Source organism: Lolium rigidum, chromosome 7, assembly GCF_022539505.1.
Source record: "Lolium rigidum isolate FL_2022 chromosome 7, APGP_CSIRO_Lrig_0.1, whole genome shotgun sequence".
NCBI lineage: Eukaryota > Viridiplantae > Streptophyta > Magnoliopsida > Poales > Poaceae > Lolium > Lolium rigidum.
In genome coordinates this window covers 233,362,120-233,388,398 of record NC_061514.1, presented here as the reverse complement: position 1 = coordinate 233,388,398, position 26,279 = coordinate 233,362,120, and the positions used below count along the sequence as shown (strand labels likewise).

Genomic DNA, 26,279 nt, shown 5'->3' with positions numbered 1-26,279 from the left:
TTAGTAGATCCGATCCGTTATGATTGCTCCTTGTTCTTCAAGGATTAGTTTGATATCTGCATTGTTAGGCCTTACAAACGGGTTGAAGGATCCAGTGGCGCGTAGGGTGTAGTTTGCTAGCCCTAGACAGGATGTTCCGAGGATCAACTTCGTGTTGGTTTTTAGGCCTTGTCTAGGGTCGGCTTACGATCACCGTGCGTGGCCGCGAGGCTCAATCACGAGTAGGACGTTCCGATTATGCGGTGAAAACCCTAAATCGTAGTAGGTCGCTTTAGCTTTGTTTTGATCAAGCAGGACCACCATCTGATCGTACACCTCGTACGCATCATGGGTGGATCGGCTCCTTGAGCCGATTCACAGGACAACCTCAGAGCCGATCGAGGCTCGTATTTAATGTTTACGTGTATGCCATGCAGGAAACTAAGCGAGGCATCATCCAACACCTTCCTGACCAGGTATAGGTCAGGTGGCACGCCCTTGCATCAGCAACGGACGTGCGTGTCGAAGGCTTTGCGGGCCGTCGCTCGGAGGGACCAGGGCCAGCCGCAGTCCTGGGAGATTCCCGGCTCTACTGTGTTGCCCGTCGCTGCCCGCCGGTGGGTTTCTGACCGCAACAGATCATCAATCAGGGATGACCCTTGCTTTGTTATTATGACGTCGTCGTCAATGTACACTTGGACGTTTTTTTCGATCTGCGTGGCCAGGCACTTCTGCATCATCTGCTGATATGTGGCTCCCGCGTTTTTCAACCCGAAGGGCATTGTTCTATAACAGAACACACCATAAGGGGTTGTGAAAGTTGTTTTGACTTCATCCTCTTCTTTCAGGCGGATCTAATTGTAACAAGAATACACGTCGAGGAAGGAAAGACGTTCACAACCTGCCGTGGAATCGATAATTTGGTCGATCCTCGGGAGGGGAAAGTGATCCTTTGGACAGTGTTTATTGAGACACGTGAAGTCGACGTACATGCGAAGGACTTCAGTATTTTTCTTCGGGACCAGCACTGGGTTAGCGACCCATGTGGCTTCAGTGTGCAGCTGCTTGATGAACCCCGCTTCTTTGAGCCAAAGAAATCTCAGATAACATGGCTTTGCGGTTTGGCTCGGAGAATCGCCGCAAAGGTTGTCGAATTGGCCTGGCTCTTGGATCCAAATTAAGGGGGTGCTCGGCAAGTTCCCTGGGTACTCCTAGCATGTCAGCTGGACACCATGCAAATATTTCCCAGCGCTCACGGAGGAACTCGACGAGCGCGCTTTCCTATGCGTTGTCCAAGTTGGACGCGATAGTTGTCGTATTTTTTGGATCTGTCTGGTGGATATGTACTTCCTTAGAGTTTTTAGAGGTGTCGAAAGCTTGCTCCTGCAAGGATCTACCTCCGTTAGGCAATACGTCGTAGTTGGTGGTGAGCTTGGATGCTTCATACTCGGCCTGCATCCCGAAAGTTTCCGATAGTTTGTGAAAATCCTTGTCGCATTTATCTGCCAAGGCGAAGCTTCCTTTGACTGTGATTGGGCCCTTGGGTCCGGGGATTTTCCACATCATGTATGTATAGTGCAGCATAACCATGAACCTGGCGTATGCGAGTCTTCCCAAGAGAGCTTGGTACTGTGATGGGAAATCAATAACTTCAAACTCCAACTTCTCCTTCCTGAAATTTTCTCGGGTTCCAAACTGTACGTCGAGTGATATCTTTCCTAGAGGATGATTTGGCTTCTCAGGTGTGATGTCGTGGAAACGCGTATCCGTTGCCGTCAGATTTGCCAGAGAGATATTCATCTTTCGCAATATATCCACGTACATGAGGTTTAGGCTGCTTCCACCATCTATGAATATGCGAGAGACCTCAAATCCTGCGATTACTGCTGGTAAGATCATAGCTGACTGCCCAGGTCGTGGAACTTGGGGTGGGTGATCCTCTTGGCTGAAGGTTATTGCATGTCCCGACCAATTTAGGTACTCAGTGTTTGGTGGAGGCATTTTTCTGCCATGTATACCTGCCGAGAAATTAACTTTTGCGCCATGCTTGAGGGTCTGCCCTTCTGTATCATCGACACCACCCCCGTTGTGTTTATGAAATCGACATCATCGCCCGTAGGTGCCGCAAGTTGCAACTGATTTTGGTTTGCGCTGGTGACTGGAGGTGGTGGTGGCGGCAGGTGAATTTCACTCCTTGGCCCCTGCACATACCCCTTGTTTGCAGCTTGTGTATTGGTGTTCTCTGCGTATCTCCGAAGAGCTTGAAAAGTTCGGCAGTCTGCGCATCTGGCATAGCCCGTTCAGCAGATCCTCGGGTGATACGTTGTATGGCCTAGGGAACCGAGGCAGGTTATTTTGCCTGCTGGAGCTCGGCACATCTCCATGATCGTTGCGCTGGTCATTGCTCCGCTGGTAATCATCTCGATGATTTCCTCCACTATTTCCTCGGAAGCCAGCCGCCACTTGGCTGGGACCGTTGTAATCTGTGTATGGCCGAAAACGTCGCCTATTTTGATTCTTGTTTCTATTATATTCTTCCTCGGGTGATCTCTGTCGTTTGTTATGAACGACATCTTCTCCGTCGGCCCAGCGATTTGCTATCTCCATGAGATCAGCTACTGTTCTTGGGTTTGATCTTTCCAATTCCTCGATCATATATTTTCTTCGGATTCCTGCGATAAATGCGTCTATCGCTCTTTCGTCTAACACGTTTTCTGCCAAAAAATTTATGATACTCCACCTCTGGATATACAATCTCATTGACTTGTCCGACTTCTTCCTGCAGGTCCTTAGCTGCTCTATTGACGCGGGTTTCTTGCACGTGGAGCGGAAATTCTTCACGAACAAGTCCTCGAAGGTTTCCCAGCTGTCGATGGATCCATCCGGTAATTTCTTCAACCAAGATATTACGGCTCCGCTGAGATCAACTTGGATGCTTTGCATGGCCGTTGCTCTGGTTCCGCCCATCAGCTTCACTGTCTCTAAGTAATCCACTATCCAATTGACATGGGTATACCCTTCGGGTACCCATTATTAGTATACCTGGTTTGGCTCGGCCCAATATGGAGAAGGACCAACAAGGCAACCCGAAGAAGTAGTCAACTAGGACTCTTGTAAAACCCTAGGCTGGTTGCATATATAAAGCTAGCCAGGGTACCCGATAGAGGGAGGCCAACAGATAGACAGCATAGCTCTGCCTACGGCGGCACCCTGTAAACATACTTATGATCATATAGTAGATTGCTAGCAGCACGTAGGGATCCTCCGCCGAGGGGACCCGAAGTTGGGTATATCGTGTGCCCAATCTCGCTCCCGGAATCTCCATCGCCGCTCTCTTCCGAAACCCAAGTCTACAATATGTAGACATTGGCGAGGTATTCCCTCCTCACCAATCCTCGGGATCTTGCAATCCATCAAATTTCTTGTAGTTATCAGGTAACTTGAAGCTAGAAGACACTTTGGTCTTGCGAACTCGTCGGGTGAAGCAAGGGAGCCTGCATAAATCTTCCTCTCTAACTTCCGGTGAATGCCGACGTTGTGTTGTTATATTTTCTCGGTCCCTCTCATGTCGTGCTCTATCGACTCGTGCTTGCGTCATCGTATTTCTTGCGTCATCTTCTCGTGGAGGATCTCGCGCCACCGTGGTGGGTCGAGGACTGCTTCTTCGTGGAGCACTTTCATGCTGCGGTGTGCTTGAGCCTGCTAGCGTTGTTCCCATGACGCCAACTCCTGCCATAGCCATCTGATATAATGCTTTTCTAGGATCTACGGGAGGTGGCTTGGATGCCAGTATAAAGGCATGAGTCGCCATATATTCTGATTTCGGTGTTTTGGGGATAATGTGTCCTCTTGTATCTATCGACATAAAGGATATGTCGAAGTTTTGGATCAAATTTTCGCGCTCGTTCTCGGGCACGTTCACCAGTCGAGATCTTCCTCTTGCACGTGCCGCTCTGTGACTATCTCCCGAGGTTCCTGATTGTCGACTCAGGGGCTCTGCGCGCAGTTCATGCAGAGGCTGCAACTCTTCTTTCGTCGAGTGCTATTTGCAACTCTTCTGCTGTAGCTGTGGTGGTCATCGGCTCCGTGCCATCTATGACTTTCTGAGCTCTGTCCCAAGCTGCTTGCGAAAGTTGTACTTTCTCGCGAGGTGTGGTCTCGACGTATTTATTTCCTGTTCCACGCATGATATCAGCGGGATCGATGTATGGATTACCCAAATTATCGAAAGCCTCTGACGCTTCATCCTCTTGGTGATTTAATTCACCGATTGCACAGACTTGATGATATATTGTAACTTTGTTTTTCTCTTCAGGAACGGTAACACCGTCGTATAGATTGGCGAAGACCTCCCGATTTTTTTTGGAACAAAGTCCGTTGAATACAAGCCGTTGTTGGGGACAAAGAGGGACATCCGTTGTGGCCCTTATCCAAACGCATACGCATCCTGAATTTTCTTCCCGTCCGTTGCGCAACCTAGAGCTCGCTTTCTTTTCTTCCATTCCGCCACAATGGATATCGATTTCTAGTCAGCACGTATAAGCTCGTAAAAGTCATCCGTAGTTGTAACACTTTTGTGTGACAACCCGTATGTGTAGCATCATGTTGTAAACAATGAGGGGCCAAGTCAAATGTAGAGCCACGCTTGCTGATACCCCATGACTCCATGAGGCCATGACGTGCATGGCATCGATCAAACGGAGTGCTTCCTCTCTCCAACCTATTTTTTCCCTACCTTCCCTTGTCTCTCGCTCCTCCCCACCGCATTCCTCTCGCGCGCAAACCATCCCCGCCTCCCCCCTGCAACTAACACCTCTCTCCTCCTCCTCTCTCCCCTCCAAGCTCCATTGCGATCTCCCACATTGTGCAGGGAGCTCTGAACACACGCAGAAATGGTGATCTCTCTCTCCCTCTCAATGCAATTGCTCTTGATCAATCAATGTGCATGAGTTGAATTGTTGTAGGCGAACTCCGCGTCTGGTCTGGCGGTGCACGACGACTGCAAGATAAAGTTCTCGGACCTGAAGGCGAGGCGGAGCTTCAGGTTCATCGTGTTCAAGATAGACGAGAAGTCGATGGAGATCAAGGTGGAGCGGCTCGGGGAGACCAGCCACGGATACGAAGAGTTCACCAACAGCCTCCCAGCCGACGAGTGCCGCTACGCCGTCTACGATCTCGACTTTGTCACCGACGAGAACTGCCAGAAGAGCAAGATCTTCTTCTTCTCCTGGTACGTACGGCGGACCTACTTAATTTCGTTGCATCGTTCGTGTTGTTGCCATTGTGCTTTTTCCCACATGCATCACCTATATCTCCCCTTTCTCCATCAATTTGTCATCAATCCGTTGTACGGTAGTGTACATTTGTTACCATTACTTCTGTTCATCGCGTATTAAAAATTATTGAATGTGAGGAGTATGTAAGTTTTTTTGTTCAAGAAATTGAATGCATGCATTCTAAAACAATAGAAACAGGATAGATAAATCCATTTCAAGAAACTAATAAGAACTTCTATAACCACGATGACACCATATAAGGTTATGTTTGACAACACACTATTATCTTATGTATTGCATGTCTTCTCGAGAACAAAAGAAAAATGATATACAACGGGTAATCTCTTAGTGTTGACAACAAGTTTGTTCGTGAAAACTCTAAGAGATAACCCGTTGTATAAAACACAATCCAGGACTCTTACAACAATTATGTTTTGGAATGTAAAAAAAACCATACCTAAGAGATAACAGCATGTCTTCTAGAGAACAAAAAGAAAAGTAGGTTATACCACGTCGTATTTTTCTTTGTTGACAAAAATTTTGTCCGTTACACAACCCGGAACTCTTGACAACAATTATTTTGGGCATGTAGATAAATGCCGCTCAAAATGTAAAATTCTGAAAGAAAGTCTATGCGTGGATGTTAACTTAGGCTTTGTGTATGCTATTTTGTTCAAAACATAAGAGGTATGGACTATGCGAACAATACTCGGATCACATGATTATTTTACCATGCTCTTGTTTACTAGATGGAGTAACCGGCATGTGGCAAACATCATTTGCATGTGGTCCCAAGAGACTGGGACTCATGTCACCTTGACAACATAAACAATTTAAATACTATCATTTCTAGTGCCATTTTAGTAGTCAATTTCCCAGATGCATGAAATTTGGCCGAATTATGTGCCTTGACATAAAAAGTGTATCATTTCCTTCTTCTACAATGTAGGTCTCCTGACACAGCAAGAACAAGGAGCAAGATGCTTTATGCGAGCTCCAAGGACAGGTTCAGGAGGGAGATGGACGGCATCCAATGCGAGATACAAGCCACCGATCCTAGCGAAATGAGCCTTGACATCATAAAAAGCCGAGCTCACTAATCAACCACAAGAAACATACACCAGCTTCGCAGCATATAATCTATATATACACATGAGCCCATACCGGGGTCGTCTTCGACTCGCGCTGTGCCATGGATTAATTGGGATATCTCTCGGTTAAAGTTACCGTTTAATTTTTTTTTGTTCCATCTGCTACATATTTCTTTTGGGGGTATGTTGTTTGAACAGTGGTGCGCATATCATTCCTTAATTCCATTGTTTATTTTCTGGGTGATTGTTCAATCCGTATGGATCGCGTGCAATTATTTGGTTACTCCCATCTGAATGTGTTGCTCATGTAATGTAGAAACTGATAAGCCAATGCCATGCGTATCAGAGTGATCCACTGTTCACCGTACAAACTCAAGGCAATCCACTACAAAGAAAAATTCAAGAATATTAAAAAATAGTGTACATGTACTTCTAATTAAGGATACTCCACCACCATTTAAATTACATATTCAAATACGATGTATGTCAGAAGTTGCAAAAAAGGAGAACTATGACCGTGTCTTTCTTCAAAAAAAAAATTTACTCCCTCTTTGTTGTTACTTCTAACATTTATGTGTGGAGCTGAAATCTTAAACATATGTTTAGTGTGGTTAGAAGTATGTACACACAAGTTTATTGAGCTTCCGGTGACCCCCTTGTAACGGATTGCTGGGAGATTACCCGGTAGACCTTATATTTTCCCTTCTTTTTTTTTGAAACGGGCAAAAAAGCTTTTGCCTTATATTAATATAGGAGAAGGAAACATGGGGATGGCTGAAGCCATAAAAAGAAAAAGGGGACAAGAAAAAAGGGGGGGGGGAAAGCACCCCGGAGAAAACCCCACCGAGAACGATCAGCCTAAAAGTTCTCCCAGACCCTTAGCACCGGCAAGGATCCAGTTCTTGCCCTCCTCCCTAATTTTATGCATGATTACCGAGGGTAAGGAAGATTTGTTGTTGAAAACTCGCTCATTTCGCTCCTTCCAAATCTCCCAGGAGATAAGCATGATGGCTGTCCGAAGGCCCTTGGGGGAGGAGATGGGGACTTTGGCAATGGCTTGCCAGTAGTCTAACACCTTCGGTCTCGTCGTGTTGAGGCACAGGACGAGGTCTGGACATGAGAGCCACGACGCCGCTGCATTCCATATTCTCTTGGAGAAACGGCATTCGAAGAGGATATGTCGGGCCGTTTCCGGGGAGCATCTACAAAGCTGGCAGGAAGGGTTATGCGGCCATCCTCTTTTGGCAAGACGGTCAGCAGTCCAGAGACGGTTTTGAACCGCGAGCCAGGCGAAAAAACGACACTTCGAAGGGGCCCAGGTCTTCCAGACGATGTTGCCAAAGGGGCAAGGGAGAGCCGCCATGAACTTAGCTTTGTAGGCGGAGCTAGCTGAATAGCACCCGTTAGGAGTTAAAGTCCATGAAATGGAGTCCTCAGTACCGGGAGAAAGAACAACGTTCGCGGTGAGATCCCAAAGGCGGACATACTGTTCCATGTGTTCTACTGTGAAAACTTCGGTCGCAATGTCGGCCACCCACTTTTGATCTTGAAGGGCGTCACGGACCGTCCGGTTCTTCCTTTTTGACGCTTTGAAGATCAGAGGGGCAATGTCCTTAGGGGGGGTACCATTAAGCCAGGAAGAGGACCAGAAAGAGGCCTTTTCGCCGTCGCCGATGGAGACCCTGGTTGCCGCGTTGAAAAGGTCCCGGTCAGAGGCATCGTTCGGCGTTTCTGAACCAACCCAAGGTTTATCCGGCGCCGTCCATTCGTACCAGAGCCATCGAAGTCTCAGGGCACGAGAAAAATTTTCCAGGTCCAGGATCCCTAGGCCACCAAGCTCTTTTGGCCGACACACTTTTTGCCAGTTGATCTTGCATTTCCCCCCACTAACCGCCTCCTTGCAAGCCCAAAGCATACCACGGCTGATCTTCGCAAAAGCCTTCAGGATGCCCTTGTCTGCTTTTAGGGCCGTCAGCAGAAAGATAGGCATAGAGGAAAGCACAGATTTAACAAGGGCGGTGCAGCCAGCTCTGTTGAGGAACCTTCCTTTCCAAGGGTTAAGACGCGCCACCGCTTTATCGATGTAAGGTTGAAGATCTGCCCGCTTGAGCCGTCCAAGTGAGAGAGGCAGTCCAAGATATTTTATGGGGAAGGGAGCCATCGCAGCTGGGAAGTTATTTAAGAGATCCTGCAGATTTATGTTGTCGCATTGAATAGGGGCGATGGAACTTTTCATCACATTAGTCACCAGCCCCGTGACTTCTCCAAACTGTTGAAGAATATTGGCGAGCCCCGACAGATCGTGAGCTGTAGGGGTCAAGAAGATAGCCGCATCATCTGCGTAGAGAGAGACCCTGGGACCCTCTAAACCGCCCGGCATAGCATGAAGAAGCCCCAAGTTTGTAGCCTCCTCCAGAACCTTTTGTAGCGGGTCGATGGCGATGTCGAAAAGGAGTGGAGAGAGGGGGTCGCCTTGCCTGAGACCGCGACCATGTCTGATATTCTTTCCTGGGATTCCATTAAGAAGGAACCGAGAGGAGGCCGTAGAAAGGAGTGTCGTTAGGAGAGCCCTCCATCTCTGAGGGAAACCGAGGCGCTGTAGAAGATCCAACAAGTACTCCCATCGAACGGAGTCGAAGGCCTTCGCAATGTCCAGCTTGATGAGGAGAGCTGGTGTTTTGCTGCGATGAAGTTTGCGAGCCGTGTTTCTGACGTACATGAAGTTGTCATGTATAGTTCTGGACTTGATGAAGGCGCTTTGACTCCGAGACACGATCTCATTCATCTTAGGACTGAGCATGCGTGCCATGGCTTTGGCAATAATCTTCGGAATCCCGTGGATGAGGCTAATAGGTCGAAAGTCAGTAATAGCTTCGGCGCCATCCTTCTTCGGCAACAGAACCATATTGGCGGTATTTAAGAGATGGAAGTTCTGCACTGAAAGTTCGGAGAAGGCGTTTATGACCCCCATGAGGTCTTCCTTAATAATATCCCAGCAGGAACGAAAGAAGGCCATAGAGAAGCCATCAGGTCCGGGAGCTTTGTCGAGAGGTAAATCCTCAATGGCTTCTTTGATCTCCAACTCCGAGAAAGGAAGGCCGAGGTCATCCAAGGGGTGTGTCGTGGGGTTTAAAGCCTCCCAGTTGAAGTCTAGCTGGCGAGAAGGGGGGCGCCCCAAAGTGCGGGAGAAGTGCTCAAAGATGAGCTTGTCTTTTTCGTCATGAGTAGCGGCCCAACCATCGTTGTGCTTGAGTCTTATGATGTGATTCTTACGCTTCCTCGCATTGACCCGAAGGTGGAAAAACTTAGTGTTTGCGTCCCCTTCGCGAAGATATTGGATTCTGGAGGCTTGCCGTATGCGGGATCGTTCTAGAGCTGCAAGGCCTTTAACCCTCTTTTTGAGGTCAGCGCGAAGACCTCTCTCCTCCGGGGACAGGGCTCGTGATTCTTGGGCAATGTCTAGTTGCATGATGACATCTAAGGCCATAAGAAGTTGAAGCTTGCAATCAGAGAAAAGAGATTTACTCCACGATTTCAGACCAAGCGCCGTAGTTTTGAGCTTGTGATTAATCCTGTGAACCGGCTGAGTGTGAGAAGAAGGCGCCGACCAAGCACGTTGGACTGTTTCCTTGAAGCCCGGCATTTTGGTCCAGAAAGACTCAAAACGGAAGAGGGGAGGCTTTCGTGGTCCGCTTTGGTTGGAGAGGAGAAGTGGGCAATGATCCGAGAGGGAAGAAGACAAGGCGTGGAGCACATGATTCTCGAACTCTAAATCCCAACTGGCGTTGCAGAAGGCCCGGTCCAACCGCACCAGGGTTGGAGACTCTCTTTCATTGCTCCAAGTGTATTTTCTGTTCTGAAGCTTCAACTCCTTAAGTTGGCATGTCACTAGGGCTCTTCTGAACAGCCCCATCAATCAGAAATTAAGATTATTATTGCTCTTGTCTTCTGCTTGATAAATAAGGTTGAAGTCACCGATGATGAGCCACTTGGAGTCGTCAGTTGGCTTGGCAGCGATAGCTTCATTAAGGAAATCTTCTTTTGCGGTGTTATCCGTAGGACCATAGACAGTGGTAAGTTTGAAGGAAGTTCCGCAGGAGCGAATAACGACATTTGCCGAAATCAAGTGCGTGCCAAGGTGAATATTGGAGACTTCGACGTGATCATCGTCTATGAAGTCTTTTGTAGTGATATGTGAAATATGTGTTTGCTGCGTGAACGTTATGCCACTACTGGAGCAACATTACCGATGGATAAAATATTTAACTTTAGGCCTCTTTTTAGGTATTTCTTGAAGGCAAGTTTTCTACTCAAATTATAAGACATGAAACTCTGATTCGGAGATAGGCGGGTAGGGTCCTAGATAGGCTTTATTTACTACCGGCATAGTTAGGGCAACCCAAACTCAATCCTCCCATTGTGTATTTGGCTTCTCTTTCCTCTCAATATTTGTGGCATGCTAGCTCATGGCTCACTAGGATTGATTCATACCAACAATTTGCAACTTTTTTTTCGGGAGCTCATCCAAAGAACTCCAAAGTTAAGCATGCTTAGCCTGGATAGAGTTAAGGATGGGTGACCCACCAGAAAGTTGATCCCAGGTACGCATAGGTGAGCACCAAATGCGCAGAAAAGACTATTGTTGGTTTGTGGGGCCAGTTTAGAGATTCTAGAGAGCTGTCAGGGGTAACAAGCCCGACCGAGGGTGGTCGGGGTGTTACAATATTGGTCTTTTTTTGAACGGGTACGGGTCCAGAAGGACCCGGAGGCTGCTTCATATATAAGCGGTGTAAGAACAAGTTACAGGGGAGTCCACGGACAAACTAGAATCTGCAGAAAAGACCCCAGGAATTACAACAAGGTCCTCAGGACAAAAAGATAAAAAGCAATCAGGTCCTCGAGATCCTTCTCCACCATCGAGAGCTAAGCTCCGCCGCCGCGCCAGGAATACCAGGGGACGAACCACTTGGGCCAGCACCACTGGAGAGTGCGCAGCAGCAGGAGCCAAAGATCCTCCGCGTCGGCTTGAAGCCTGGAGGAAGATAGACCATCGAAGCGAGGTCAAGGAGGGTCGCCTTTCGGCCATGATGTGCAGAGGCAGGGCGGAGGTAACCGCCGGCTTCAGTCCTCTGCTGAATAACTCCAGAAACGAGAGCATAGAAGCTCTCCGGCGCAGCAGATGTTCCCCGCCGTCTCCAAGCCACAGCTCCCTGGACAGCCGCAACTCCCCATCCCCCCTCGCCTCCACGGCCCACCAGGGAAAGGAGGTAGACCACCTAGAGAAGCTTGTGTTTGGCACAAGATAAGGGCCCTTTATTTGTGGAGTTGCCCGCCGCCCAGATCTTCACCGCATCCGACTCCGACCGCCGGAGTAACTCGTCGGAGAAGAAGGTCGCAGGCCCAGCTACAGATCTCGGCCAAGAGATCTAGCAGCCAACTCCCGGCATAAAGCCAAGAAAACCTAGATCTACTAGTAATATACACTACCCTAGCTCCGGCGCCTCCCCTAGGCCATCTCCGGCCGGCTGCGCCGGCGAAGAGGCCGTCAGATCGGCCCGGTCTCCGGTGGGAGACTCTCAGCTGTAGCGAGAGGAGAGAGGGGAGGGGGGAAATGAAGGCCGTTACAATATTGGTGGTGCATGACAGTGCAACATACATGATCCTACATGGGCCATGTTGGATTAGATTGCTCGGCTGATGATGCGAGGGGGGACATGACTCGCGGAACATCATTCCCGACATCATCTGGTGTATGAGGGTGGCTGTTTGTTGCGCCCACCGGTGGTTCCCGCTGCTTTGGGGACAGTTATGACTTCCTGCCCTTTATATCTGGTTTTAGCCAGGTTTTCTCAGACTAATTGGACAATTCTTCTTCTTTATGAATTGCACAGTCCGTTGTGTTTTGCAACAAAAAAAAAAAGTAACCGACAAGCCAGCCAGCTCGATTACTATTACATTCAAGAGTTCAGTTTCAAAGTCTTGTAGCTGGTGATTAAGTAGGTTATAGAGGAACATGGACTAACTATAGGGGGTAGGGTCGGCAATTGTCAATAAAGACAACATGGCAGCATGAATAAGATGGAAGAAAACTGGTCATCCTTTCACCGCAAACATGCCAGCATTTTTTCCTTCCCTGTAGTTTTTTTCCAAGACTGAGAGTAAGCATATTCAATTAAAAAATGTATGCATGTAAGTTTTTTTCCGTACGAGATGAATTTAGAATAGAGTTATAGTTGTGCAGATGTGATCAAACTAAGATATCTTTGCACCAAGCTGGTTACAGATAGTTCACAATTACAAGATAAAGCACATCAAACATTGTAAGGCATTTGCATTTTAAGGTGTAGTACTTTACTCTATGAGTGATGAACACGAGCTTTTGACAGTTCTCTTCAGAGCCTGCCAACATTAATTTTCATGATACTGACAACACTTGCAAACTATGGGAATTTTATTCGGGTGGTAGCATCTGCATCTTTCTACATATACTACAACTATACTTTACTATACAAAGCTGGTGCATTTTATCCATGTTGAACAAAATAAACATCTTACAAGAACCAGCGGTGATTTAACACCCAGCTCATCTTTAACTATACAAGACTTTTTGTATATATAAACTTATAGCCAGTTCTACGTTGTATCATCCTTTCACTGCATCAGCAGAAGATTATTCACAGTGGCATTCACGTTATTAGTTCTCATCAGATCCTGCAGTGAGGTTGCAAAGAGAAAGCATTAGTGCATATGCCAGCGTCTAGAGCAATTACAACAAGAGAATAGCAAAAACAGAAATATACCTCCAGAATTAGCTCATCAGGCATGTGGGGTAAAACCTCACGTACTCTATCTACCATTGAATTAATTTGCGACGTGCTTCCATTAATTGTTCCTGCAGTAGCTCCTCGGAACCGCAAGCCAGCAGCAGAAGCACCATCAGGCCTCGAGGAAGACGCTGGAACAATTGAAGGGCCAGCCATTGCCTCGGGCCATAGATTCCAGGTGGCATCTGTACGCCCATAATTATCACTCACAGAAGCAAACTGCCTCATCATCATTTGAACTCCGGTAAGCCCCACAGATCTCACTGCACTGGATGAACTGGGATCATCCATTCCAGGGCTCGACCACGGTGGTACCCAGCTAGAATCAAGACCAGCACCTCTGTGACAACCAAAACAAACAAATTAAGGAATCACATATTGACATCTCTGTAATCACCACAAATGGCAAGATTATTGAGTGTAAGACTGCACTTGTCGGACTTTTCAGTGCACATGTTCACAAAGCATTTTTAGAGTTTTATACTGAGTGTCCTGTTACGAGATTAGGATCACAACTTTGTTACTGCTTTAGTGGTTCTCTTCCCTTCCCTGCCAGATTTTCACTGTAATATTTTTTATGAACATCTAGATTCATATTCACATAAACCAGCCATTTAAGCTGTCAACTGGCCAGTTACCACCAAGAAACTGTGGTTCTGGAACTAAAACACCATTAAGTGGCACATCATCAACAAAGAAGGTCATCCAATTACAAGACATCGCAATATCTAGCGTAAAGAGCAAGGCATCAGAATAGCAAGAACTCTCGACAACATGCTAACTTGAGGGTCAATGCAGGGATTCAAGAACCACAAAGTGCACCATTGATGTGAATGCAACTATATTTACTGAATCTTCAAGGCTAATTCCAAGAGTAAATTGCGCAAAACCACACATTAACAGGTTCTTATAATAACATTACCACACCTATGGTTTTAAGGCGACTGCCATAGGACCCGTAGGTGATAAGGCGCCCTGGCAGCACCTTGGAAATTTGCCCGCTTTAGACGCTTAGGCGTGGACGCCTTAGCGCTTAGTCGCCCACTTAAACGTCAGAGCAGGTGTAGACCACCTTAGGACGTCTTACCGCCTTAAAAACCATGACCACACTTTTTGGAATTTTTCCAAAGAACTAAAATTTATGCACTAATTATTCATAGAACCCCAATCAGACAATTAAGGGTAATCCTGAGAGAGTCAGTCCCTAGGTGTGCTCACAAGGACACAAACACTACTAAGGTGAACACGAAACCTCCTTCCATGTCTATTTTTAATGTGATCCATTAGAACCCACGGATGCCTCTTCTGATCTTGGATCAATCGAAACAATCCACGGGCCACCACCGCCCCACCTTGCCCTGCTTGCGATCTCAGACGCGGCGTCTGTGGGCCTCGTTCTTTCACTAAAGTACCTGACACCTGTCATGGCGTTGCTCAACTCTCCACTGACATCGATTCAGACGTCTTGAGCACGCCCCGGTATCAAGACTCCTCAGGCTCTCGTGTGAGCTTGACAAATGATCCACCAGTAGGCTAAGGCCAAGCGCTCGTGGTGCCACAGGTTCAAATGTGTTGTCATCCGTGCACCATGCATGGCTGTGATGTTACCATGCACACCACGCGCAGCTGCCCTCCAGCTCACGCACGTAGGGCTAGGTCACTTGCACTGAAGCTCTGCATGTCGGAACTGGTCACATATGTCCAAACTGACCTGTCGTCTTGGGCCCTGATCTGGCTGGCATATGAGGACCGCCACCACTGGACCAGAACATCTGTCATGGCGTCTTTGAAGCAGCACAATGTTTGTGGAGGAACAACTCAACTTCATAGTTACAATTTGGGCGGCACAAAGGTTGAAGGAACTACTTCAACCTGTTGAGCTAGATATAGCTCTAGAGGCAAGGGACTGCCTAGGGCAGCAAGAATTTAATCCAAACCTCTTAACACACAGGATCTAAGCCAAGATCCAAACAAGAACACAAAGTTTAATTGATAGGTAGTGGTGACAAAGTCTGATTTACAATTCGAAAGGATATCACCTCTGTTTATAGGCTTCACGAGCCTTCATAACTCAGCTCTACCCTCTAGAAAACATTACCAAAGGGTTAAGAAAACAAATATAACATAAAACTTTAAGACAAAGTTATCTACAATGGATTTTAATTATGTATAAGAAGTCAAAATGGATTTGTCTTCCAATTTTCTTTACTGCCCCTCATTAGTCTTTAACTGTGCCGCAGCCGGGTCAGGGTGCTCTTTGTGCGGAGGACTACGTTGGAAGAGAGAGAGAGAGAGGGGGGGGGGGGGGGAGAGGAGAGGAGGAGGCTGACAGGTGAGTCCTTGTCCATGTTGGAATGTCACGGTGACAAACTAGCCCACGTCAGGTTTACTTGTGACCATGACATGTCAGGTATGCCATCAAACATGATTTTGGTGTTGCGTAAATAATGAGCGCATAAGTTGTGTTTTTGGAAAAATTCCAAAAAATGTGGTAAAATGTTGTTAGTTCCCTTGAAGGCGTGGTTTTGTGCAATTTACTCATTTCAAAAATGAAGAGATTATATCAGAAATTTATATAATACTTGTATAAATACAGAAGCAATTATGAAAAAAAAATAGGATGTAGCCAGTAATGTATCTCACAAACGTGCAAATTTTCAATTGGAAAAAATGTGTAGTTTGGGCAACACAAAAATGACAGTCACTTTGTCATTTTTGTGTAGCTTAGAATACAAAATATTTGAAACTGAGATTTTGCTAGTGGGATATATCATTACTACTTTCAGAATTTTGTTTAATAATTCTTTGAAACCTGTAAATATAAATTTTCGAATTTTCTAATATGCCGAGAGGCGAGAGCACTGGAGCTCGGGAGCCAAAATAACTTTCCGACTCCTAAGTTTTTTTATGCATACCTCCAAACAGCATCTGAAGGATTCTGCTGTTCAACAGGATGTTCATGACCAGGAACCCTCTGCTGATTTAAACCCATATTTAGCTGTTCCGCAATTAGCTGAACGTTTGCTACCTCTGTCGTTGCAGTCCTAGTATGCCCTTGAGATGAAAGAAAGAGTGGCCTTCGACAAGTTGGACAAGAGTAACCCTCCATTAATCCTTGATCCAACCTACCCATGGCAAAAAACTTCATGAGAAAATATAAAAGAAGACAATGAAATTTGTGCTAGACACATTTGATGGTGAGAGGTTGGAGCTCTTAATATAATGTACTACACATATTAACAGCAGGTGCCTCCGACATGACATCAGCAATAGCTACTTTATTAGAAGGTGAATTTCCCCCTGATTTCTCTGTATACACTGCTCAGTAATATCAAAGGAACTCCTCCTCCATAGGAAGTTCCACTCAACATCAAAATCAGGAGTTCAGGACACTACATACTAGTCCCCTAATTTAATTTGGAACACATAGGATCAGTAACCAGTTGAAATGGACATATGGAAGTTATAATGACAACTACAGCCTTTGCTTCAAAGACTTTTTACAGGAAAACACAAGCTATGAACTGAACCAAAGATTATCAAGCATCAACTGCAACACAGTAAAAGCACTTCAGGGCATACCAAGATCGCAAGCAAGGAAGATGAAATAGATGGTTGCAGGACAACTTTTTAGCTCGAGCCATTGGTCCCTATGAGTTGCAGCAGAACCAACAAAAAATTCAGATAGACAAACAGTAAAGGACAGCAATGCTTCTCCAAATCTAGAAAAGTATTTACCCGGCAGATGGCACACTCATCATCATATGTGCAGATTTCATCATATGTAGCATCTGGAAGTGCTCCATCCAGCGAACGAAGTGCCTTTCTTAACTTAATGTACGTCTTGATCCTTTTCAAAAATGAAATTACAAGAGCCTGTATATGTTAAAAGAACACATCAGTATGTAACTTTCATTATAATCCCTTAGTTTATCAACAGTTGCCAATAGGTGCCGTCTGCCTTACACGCAAGTTCAATATGAGAACTGCATCAATCAGGTGAAACGCCATACCACGGAGCCAAAAGATCATCGAATAATGACCAAGTGACATCAACAAGCTCATCAAGTCAATGACAAAACCAAAATTCCTGATAACTTTGCCTCTCCACTCAGAAAAGGATCCTGCAGGTACAAAACATGATTACATCCTGGTGGCAAGATGGAAAGGGTTCAAGAAGAGTATGGGCAGGGACTTAGTAGCCTTGCTCCTGAAACACTGACAGATGATAAAGAGCAGCTTACATGTAGACCAAACCAATATAACTGGTGTCTATATGTGACTGAAAAACTGCTGTTTTTGTAACTCTCAGGTTAAGAAGTGTCATTTTGGCCACTGGAATGTTCCTTTATTGACAACCAAATTTAATTGACATACGGTTGTACTTGTACAATCTAATAAAACTAAAATACTACAAAACTAACTTTTAGACAGATATATACATAGCATTTTGATGGATAATATAGATATTCAAAGTTAAAAAGTTTGAATGCAAGCATGGATGTCACCTATTTTGCCACATGTACTATTTGTGTTCCTCTCTATGTTCACTACCATCAGGAAATAACCACACAAGTTGTACAGCATATTTGTTTAGTTACACTTCTCCAGTCATTTGATGATTTTTGGATAAAGAAGACAGGTCTGATGATTTTAGCTCATTTGTCTAACTTCAGAGAAAAATAAACACAAAGTGCAAGGAATCATCCTAAAATCTTAAATACATTCTGTTACAGGGTTTAGTTATTACTGTCATAGAAGTGAGTGTTTCTCTTGATTATCCTTGATTGATGAGTGGACTTGGACATTTTGTGGAAAACTCTGCTTGTTTCTCTACACCAAATTGATATCTATCCATTTTTTGTGCTTCAGGTTTGGCACAGTTGAGGATAATTTGGTACAGCCTTGTGCAAGAAGCTTCATGAAATTGGCTGGCGAGTTTCTCATGTAGCGGTTGTTCGCAATGAAGTGATGATTAATGGATTTGCATAGACGTATGTCCTACAATTCTTGTATAATGACTCAAATGTCAGCAAACAGATTGCTGTGGTATTGTTGTCGTACAATTAAGCTCTGACTCTGCCATGTTTCTTGTCATGTAAATTTAATGGACATAATTTTATGGCATTGCAGATTGAGTCTGTTGCCGAGTTAATTGAAAGATGTAAATCTTACACGCACAACATTTGAGTTGTGTATCAATGAGGAGTTAGCTGATGGAAAAAAGTAGCTTATCACCTGCTGCTTGTTTATAAGTCTTCTGGAAATCCAGATAGTCCACACCGCTGTCCATCAGATGTCGCTGCCAAATGTCAAACAACTGAAATCCATGCACCATGATAGACTGCACAGAAAAAAAAATTATTTGAGAAAAGTCATGAAGAGAGATTCAGAAGTATTAACTATGTGCAGATAAACCTTCATGAGGTTTCTTGTTGTTTCAGAGCAACAACGGTGCAGCAAATAGAAGTCAAGGACTGATAAATATTCCTCACATTTTGGGTCCAATTACCTGCAATGACTCAAAGGCAATACTAAGTGGCTCAAAGAACATAAGCCAAAATAACTTAGAATTGCATGCCCTGCAGAACCCTACACAAAGCTTCATCCTGTAGAAGTTAGATAAAAAACTAGTGAGCTTGCTTTAACAGAAACAGCATCATATTTCTGCAGTGAACAGAGTCTGTTGCATTGCACAAGCGGAAGCGCCTAACATATAGTACAAGGACCAAAGGACACATACAAATTCTAGACCAATAAAAGACCATAATACTCATACCAACACAGTAGCATTGCATTTGAAAATATACGACGCTAAAAAACAAATAAACAGCAGAAGTGGAGTTCTTGATAGCACTGTCGTAATGTGGAATCCAAAACCTATTGAATCAAGCCAAAGAGAAGCTATGGAAAAAAGAACTCCGGGGAAAGCAGGACGGCAAAGAGGCATCATGAAGACCTCTATGATCGATGACCATTCGAACAGAAAGCCGCCACGCTCATCCAGAAGAAAGAACAGACCAGGACGAAAAACAAAGGTTGAATGGCCAAAGTTTTTATGGACTCTATCACATGGACCAATACAAGAGCATTGGACAGGATGGACGGAACAGAAGCAAATTCAACGACCGAACTGACTTGAGAGGGGATAGCTAGCTAGAAGTAGCAGCAGCCAGCGAGCACTTAACCAAAACAGCACACGCACCGGTCAGCACAACGGCTACTCAGACCAACACCACCGATCCAACAGCAGTAGTGGCCAAGTGCCAAATTGCTCATGAAGCGGAGTAAAGCAGCAGCGTGTAACAGAGCAGATCACAAATCTGTGCAAAGAACCTGCAACTGCATATCCGTTCATGGGACGGCAGTTGCGGCCAGGTCACAATCTGGGAGGCCAACGGCGCTGAATGAAGAATACCAGTGCAGAGCAGATCAGGGCAGCAGCCGCTGATACATGTGATTGCCACAAGCCTGCAAAAGGTAGAAGCAGCAACACACCACAGCCAACACAAGCTGCAAGCAGAGGTGACTAGGGGCGATGTGAGAGGATGGCTAAAGAACCGATTTAGTCGAAGACCGGATCCAGCGACAGGAAGCCTTGCTAGAAAGCAAGGTCAACAATGAGAATGCCACGTTGGTGGCTGGCAGCCTGGCGGTGCCAGACAGACAAGCCGCCGCCGATCTACACCAGCAACAATGACTTAAGGACACCAACAAGAAAAAAAAATCATAATACATTTAGGAAATCAAGTAAACTCATCTCCAATAATACCTAAATTATGCTATGAATTATGAAGCTTGATTCATGCTGACTAACCAGGGAATATTACCATAGTAGATCAGTTGAAAGAACAAACAACAATGCAGAATATACACGGAGATATTTTGATGGAGTTGCTGAGGGTGAAGCATTGAGGCGCTCAAGACGTTCTCTGGCCAATGATTGGAACATCTGGATGTTACATGCATTTCAGTTAATATGCTAAGTAGAATCTCAATAGTTGATGTAGCTTCACACATTACCTTCAGTGAACAAAGAAGGACCAACCAAGTTGACCAAAGGATTATTTGTTGAGAATTAGGAGGCACAACCAATGGGAGAAAAGTTCCCTGCAACAAGAGATCGAGCACCAAGCACATAAATAAATAAATTGCAGATAACACAAGGTAGATTACTGCTTGTGTCACTCACAACTAGACTTTTTGCAGTTCGCAAGAAATAAACACTTCACACAGTTAGGAGCAAACGATATTGGACTCTACACAAGACTACTTAACACATTGCCACATCCGTTTCATTGCATGTGGGTTCCACCGGTCAGTGTAATGGGTTGCATCAACCCCACATGTGCTTCTGGCTCCTCTCATCTCCTCTCTTTACCCCAAATCCGTTCCATAACCCATTGACACACCACCAAGCCCTCATGGAGCTGCCCCCTTCTCGTTCTCCTCCAAGTCACTTCGCACGATCCCTCAAAGTCCCTTCCAGAGAAAATTGGTGCACCCCAGCTCCAAATATCTCACGGTCCTGCACACTGGCCCAAACAGCGGCAACGTGGGAACAAGGATGTAGGTTCGCTGCACATGGACAGAGTTGACAAGGGCATGGAAGCGGAGCGGTGAGGTTCAAGATGACGGATCATCCACGATGTCCTCGACCGACACACGAACAGGACATCATGCTGCCACTCTCCTCTGCCCTCGCCAAGAAGCTCTCTCCCTCACTAGTATTCTAGACGCATGGCCTCCATCATGTCCTCGACCGACACACGAACAGGACATGATGCTGCCACTCTCCTCTGCCCTCGCCAAGAAGCTCTCTCCCTCACTAGTGTTCTAGACGCACGGCCTGCTACTTATTTTTCTTTTCCCATTGTGGGTGTGTTTCTTCGTTTTTTGTTGTACCTCAGCGGTCCTACACACTGATCCAAACAACATCCACAGCTGGGAAGAAGGAAGTAAGGTTGCTGACATGGATGGAGTCAACAAGGGAATCGAAGCGGTCTGGTGCAGCTGAAGATCGGATTCATCGAGGTTGGCCACGACAACGCAAGACATGGACAAGCCTTCACACCATCACTCTCCTCTGCCCTCGCCTTAAGAGCTCTCTACATCACTAGTCTGCAGACACATGGTCTCCCTCATGCGGTCCTGCAACCTTTTTCTTTTCTCACTGTACTTAAGTGTGTGTTTCTTTGCTTTTATTTTCACCACCCTCTCGGTCTTCTTTGTTGCTTCAGCCATGTGTTGAAACCAAGAAACGCCATGCGAGCAGCCAAGGAGCAGTCCTCCAAAGAGACAGCTGGGCTTCAAGGTTGCTGCACAGGCTACTACTTAAGACCAGACCTTGAGGTGTGGAATTGATTTACTATTCTGGCCCGATCTTCACAGCACTTCATCCATCTTGTTTCAGGCATCTCACCGGCACACGGGTTGCAGACAAAGTAGAGTCTGAACCTTTCAGTTCAGCACACAGAAACCAATCTTGTAGACCACAACTCAAATAGCAGAACCAAGAGTTTCCTCCAAAAGTTAAGGGTATTTATCAAGATTCCCTCAAAACCCAATAACAGTGTATCTGCTATGAAGCATGCATCACGCTTAATTAACTTACCGTTACATGGCGCATGCAGCTATTCATATAATACGGTTGGACAAAATTCCATCTAATGACTAGAATAACAAGAAATAAAAACTCAATCAAGACCCCGATATCTATTTGATAGACAAGTCTTCTAAGTCTCTGCAGTTATTTCTTATTTGTGCTTGATTTTGTCACTCTGGTTCGTGATCCATCCACAGGCCTTCATGCACGTATAGTCGCCATAAGTGGCTGTATAGTCGCGAGTCGCCGTGATTTTTGGAAAACGACTCGGCGACTATACAGCAACTATTCAGCGACTAAAAAACCATGATACAAGCACGGTAATAGTTGAATGGAAGAAGCTCATGAAATAAGGAGAGGGGGATAATTATTACCTTATAAATTACATAGTTAATGATGTGTTCCAGCACTTTTCTAGTCTCTGAAGAAGTTAACTGAACAAAAAATAAAGTCTGCATAGGATAAAAAAAATAGATGTAAGTCTGACTGCTGTAGTAGAAAAATAAGAAGTTGAACATGTTGAACTTATAGCCGAGTAGCAGCACGCAAAAAAATTCTGCACTACTAGAAATCGCTAATTAATAAATTTGAATGTTAAGGTAATACGTTTCAGCTTAATTTATGGAAGGCGCTAAGAGAAGATGCAGATAGCCAGATAGCAACAATTACAGAGTTATTCTGCTTCCAAAGAATGATGGTCTGTTTGTTTACTTTTCCTGTTATTCGAAACAATGAGTGGATGGGCAATACTAAGTAGAATCTCTTTCTTTTTTTTTTGTAATCAGAGTAACAGTCTAAACTTGATTGATATCTCTCGGAGGAAAACATTCGATCGAACCATTGGCTAGTACTACCAAGTATCAGCATCCATCCATGCGGTAAATGAATTGAGGACGAATGGTGAGATGACAAGGTTATCTATAGAGAAATATTGACCCGCGGCAAAATGGCAGCTAGAGGAGCACAATAAATAAGAGCAGGAGGGTAGCTAACTGCAAAAATCAGGCAGGTCGCTAATGCAATTAGTGAGCAGAGCCCGCAGCCCACGTCGAGGAGATTGATCAATCGGCTACACCAACCGCCATGCGGGATTAGGCGCAATCACCTTGAGGGCTATGACGATGAGGAGGAAGAGGTGCGCGGCGAGATTCGCTAGCAGCGCGACGGTGACGTGCGAGCGCAGCAGGGTGTGGAGCCAGTCCCCGTCGGCGGCGGCGGCGTCGGCATCCCCGTCGAGGAGGGAGGCGGCCCACCACTGCAGCGCGGCGGCGCTGGCGGCCGTGGAGGCGGCGGCGACGTAGAGGCAGTTGACGGCCATGCGTGGCGCTGGCGCATGGGCCGAGCGCTGTGGGGCCGAACCCTAGGCCTGGGCGCGCTGGGGTCGGGGAATCGGAGGTTGCTTGGGGGTCGGGGAATCGGAGGACGCCGACCGGCTTTATTCGCGCGGGGCGGGGGCGGGGGCGGAGGAGAGGAGGGGGAAGCGGAGGGGAGGCAGGCGAGGCGAGGCGACCACAAACCAAGGGAAGGGAAGACGGGAGCGACGCACGCGAGGCCGTGGTGACGGGAAGGGGGAGCAAAGCCAAAGATTATTCGTTGGAAGCCATGGATAGATTAGCTTGGACTAGACTAATTCCTAGGACCACCTAGTATTTTATTTTATTTGACACGTATAAAATGGGGTGCGCGTATTAGCCCTTGATGGTTGTACATATTTTGTACGCTCTACGACATGAGTGGTCAGTTAGGAGGCCTTTCGGGTTTGTTTTGTTCGAGGATGTGATATGAGAGGATAAGTAAAGGTGTGTTTTCGCAAAACTGGTGTTTCTGGAAGGGCGATTTATCTGTACGGCCGCGTGCTGGGCCTGCGCGGGTGGTTTACGCCAGGTGGGGCCGGCTCGTCGGTTAGTACCGGAAAGAGTTGGGTTAGGTGGGCGTGAGAGCCCGTGGGGGGACGGTGGGTGACGGCCCGTGGCGGTGCTGTCGCGACCCGGCCTGGCTCGGTCGTCCCGTCCCGCACCGACGCGATGCGGTCGCATCCTGCGGCTGCAGCCTGCAGGTGGGGGGAGCACTGGTGTTTACTGGGGTGTTCACAAAAATAAAGGGAAAAAAGTCCATTTCAAATCCTGAATTTGTAAAGATTCAACGAATCAAACCCTCAAGTCGAAATCCTTGTCGTTTGCACCCTAAACTTACCAGTCCCAGTCTAAATCAAACCCTGGAGCCGTTTGGAGCGACCGATCCCGGCCGGGATTACAACCTACTCTCACTGACGGTGGGGCCCAACTGTCATATTCACCTTTCTCCTTTTGTTTCTTTCTTTTTACAAACTCCAAATCAATCACGATGTAGCAGCTCCTTCGGCACATGGGGGCGTGCGGGAGGAGCCGAATAGCGCACCCCGGCGCGCGACGGCTCGGCTCAGGCCCCGTCGCAGCACTACTGGCAGCTCGCATGCGAGCAACAGGGAAGCTCGGGCTTGACGTGGTGACTCACGTAAACTGGGCAAAACCGAATAATAACTGCCGATTTACGGGTTCAGTTCAGAAAATGGTGCAGATCAGTCACCGTAAACGAGCCAAAACCAAAAAAAAAATTCTGTCCGAAACCGAAAACCCAACTCGACATGTATTTGTAGGGCTGAAAGGGCGAACTGAACACCAAACTATATTGGTGGCGCGCTGAAATTTCAGATGAGACCAACTACTTCCACCGGTACAGTCGCAAGAATCTAGCCAAATTCGTGGCCGGCGTGGGGCAGCGAGAGGCGGGGCGAGCTCGTGGTGCCGCGGGTCGGCCCGGGGCGGGGTCGGGCGAGCTTGTGGCGCGCAGCGTCGAGCGGCGCGTGGCGGGGCGCGGCTGGACGGGGTCGACGCGTGGCGGCGCGGGGCGGGGCTGGTGGGCGGCGGCGTGGGGCAGGTCTGGTGCGCGGCGGCGCGGGGCGTGGCTGGTGTGCGGCGGCGAGGGGCGGTTGGTGGGTGGTCGGCGTGGTTGGTGAGAGGAAGAAGAAGCAAGGGGAAAAAAGAAAAAAGAGGGAAAAAGAAAAAAAATTGACAGGTGGACCTTTAGGTGTTTTACGGTTTTGGATTAGGCGCTCTGTTTTGCGCCGGCAATTTTCCAACCCGTAAACACAAGTTCAGTGAACTGAACTTCAGATTTTCAGTTAGCGTTTTTATGGGTTCTGCTGGAGATGCTCTTAGAAGCAACGCGGTAGTGAAGCACTAACTTGAGGAGAGCACAGTTCTGCTCGATCGGGATGCACCCGGTTCCTTGGAGCTCCCGAGAATATAGTATTCTGACGTGTGGCATGTGTATTTGTACTTTGTACTACCCATACGGACATAACAATTTGATCTTAACTATTTTAAGTGCACTTCATGTGAACCGTTTTTTTTTGACCTAGGCGTTCTCGAGGCGATCTAGGGTTTCCACACCCATCTCCGGGGAGCTTCTCCGGCGTGGGGCTTTTCCTTCTGTCCCTGGACGGGCTCGTTTCCTATTTCTCTCTCCGTTCTCTGGCTTTCCAGCCGTCCAAGTTTGCTTGCTGTTTCGGCTAGGGTTTCCTATCCCTGTGGGGTTGCGACCATGGCTAGTCCTGCAACTTCTTCGAATCAAGGAGGAGGATCTGGATCAAAAAAGGAGGAATTGATTGACAATTTACTTGAGCGGCTTGATCTAGAGGAAGATGAACTCAATTACCTTATTTTTTGAGGATGAAGAATCTGCTCCTAAACAGGGGATAAAGTGGATGGCTCTTCTAAGGGTACACACGACGAACCAATTTAGCCCTATTACGTTCGAACAGCACATGAGAAACGCATGGGCTCCGGCACAGCTGATGGAATTCAACCACTTGGAAGGTAATCTATTTACGGTACAATGTTTTTGTCTTGGACATTGGTTGAAAATTATAGAAGGGGGTCCATGACTATTTAGACAGAACGCTGTCTGTATTGAGGAATATGATGGTTTGACATCCCCTGATTTGTTTGATCTAAACAACTTTGAGACCTTGATACAAACTCATAAGCTGCCTGTTGGTTATAGAAAGGAAGCTTTGATCAAAAATCTTACTGAAAAGAACGTAGGGAAAGTTGCTAAGGTGGAAACTGATGTCTGCATCAGAGTTAAGTTGGATGTGAGGAAAAAGTTGGCTCGTGTGGTGACTATATATCGACATAAACAAAGAGAGTATTACCATATTCAGTATGAGAAAGTTCCCAGATTCTGCAGGGCATGTGGTTTCTTTGGGCACTCGCATCTAGAGTGTGGATCAGTAGAACATGAGGAGGCTAAGCTAAAGTGGGGGGATTTTCTGAAAGCGGATTGGAAAACTTGGCATGGCCGATGAAAGAACATGGAGCCCCCATGTGTCGTTTTGGTAATTGATGATAATCCCTATGGACTAACGGTTGTATTGAGAATCTATCTTAGGTCGTGTTCATAGCCATGTGTTGCTCTCAAGGTTGCAAGATGGAGAAGATTGAGTACAATGAAGAAGACGGAT

General features: G+C 46.5%; 1 protein-coding gene across 1 annotated transcript; it reads right to left on the bottom strand.

The window, feature by feature from the left end:
* Positions 1 to 12,779: 12,779 nt before the first annotated feature.
* LOC124674545 (E3 ubiquitin protein ligase RIN2-like) lies at positions 12,780 to 23,110 on the bottom strand. Its single transcript, XM_047210589.1, has 12 exons — positions 22,881 to 23,110; positions 22,150 to 22,227; positions 20,194 to 20,280; positions 20,001 to 20,122; positions 18,683 to 18,779; positions 18,409 to 18,514; positions 17,137 to 17,294; positions 16,909 to 17,046; positions 16,753 to 16,820; positions 16,086 to 16,295; positions 13,147 to 13,510; positions 12,780 to 13,057 (listed from the first exon to the last, which is right to left on the bottom strand). Exons 1-12 carry the CDS (start codon positions 23,091 to 23,093, stop codon positions 12,998 to 13,000), a joined length of 1,701 nt encoding a protein of 566 aa, XP_047066545.1. The 5' UTR covers positions 23,094 to 23,110; the 3' UTR covers positions 12,780 to 12,997.
* Between the last annotated feature and the right edge of the window lie 3,169 nt (positions 23,111 to 26,279).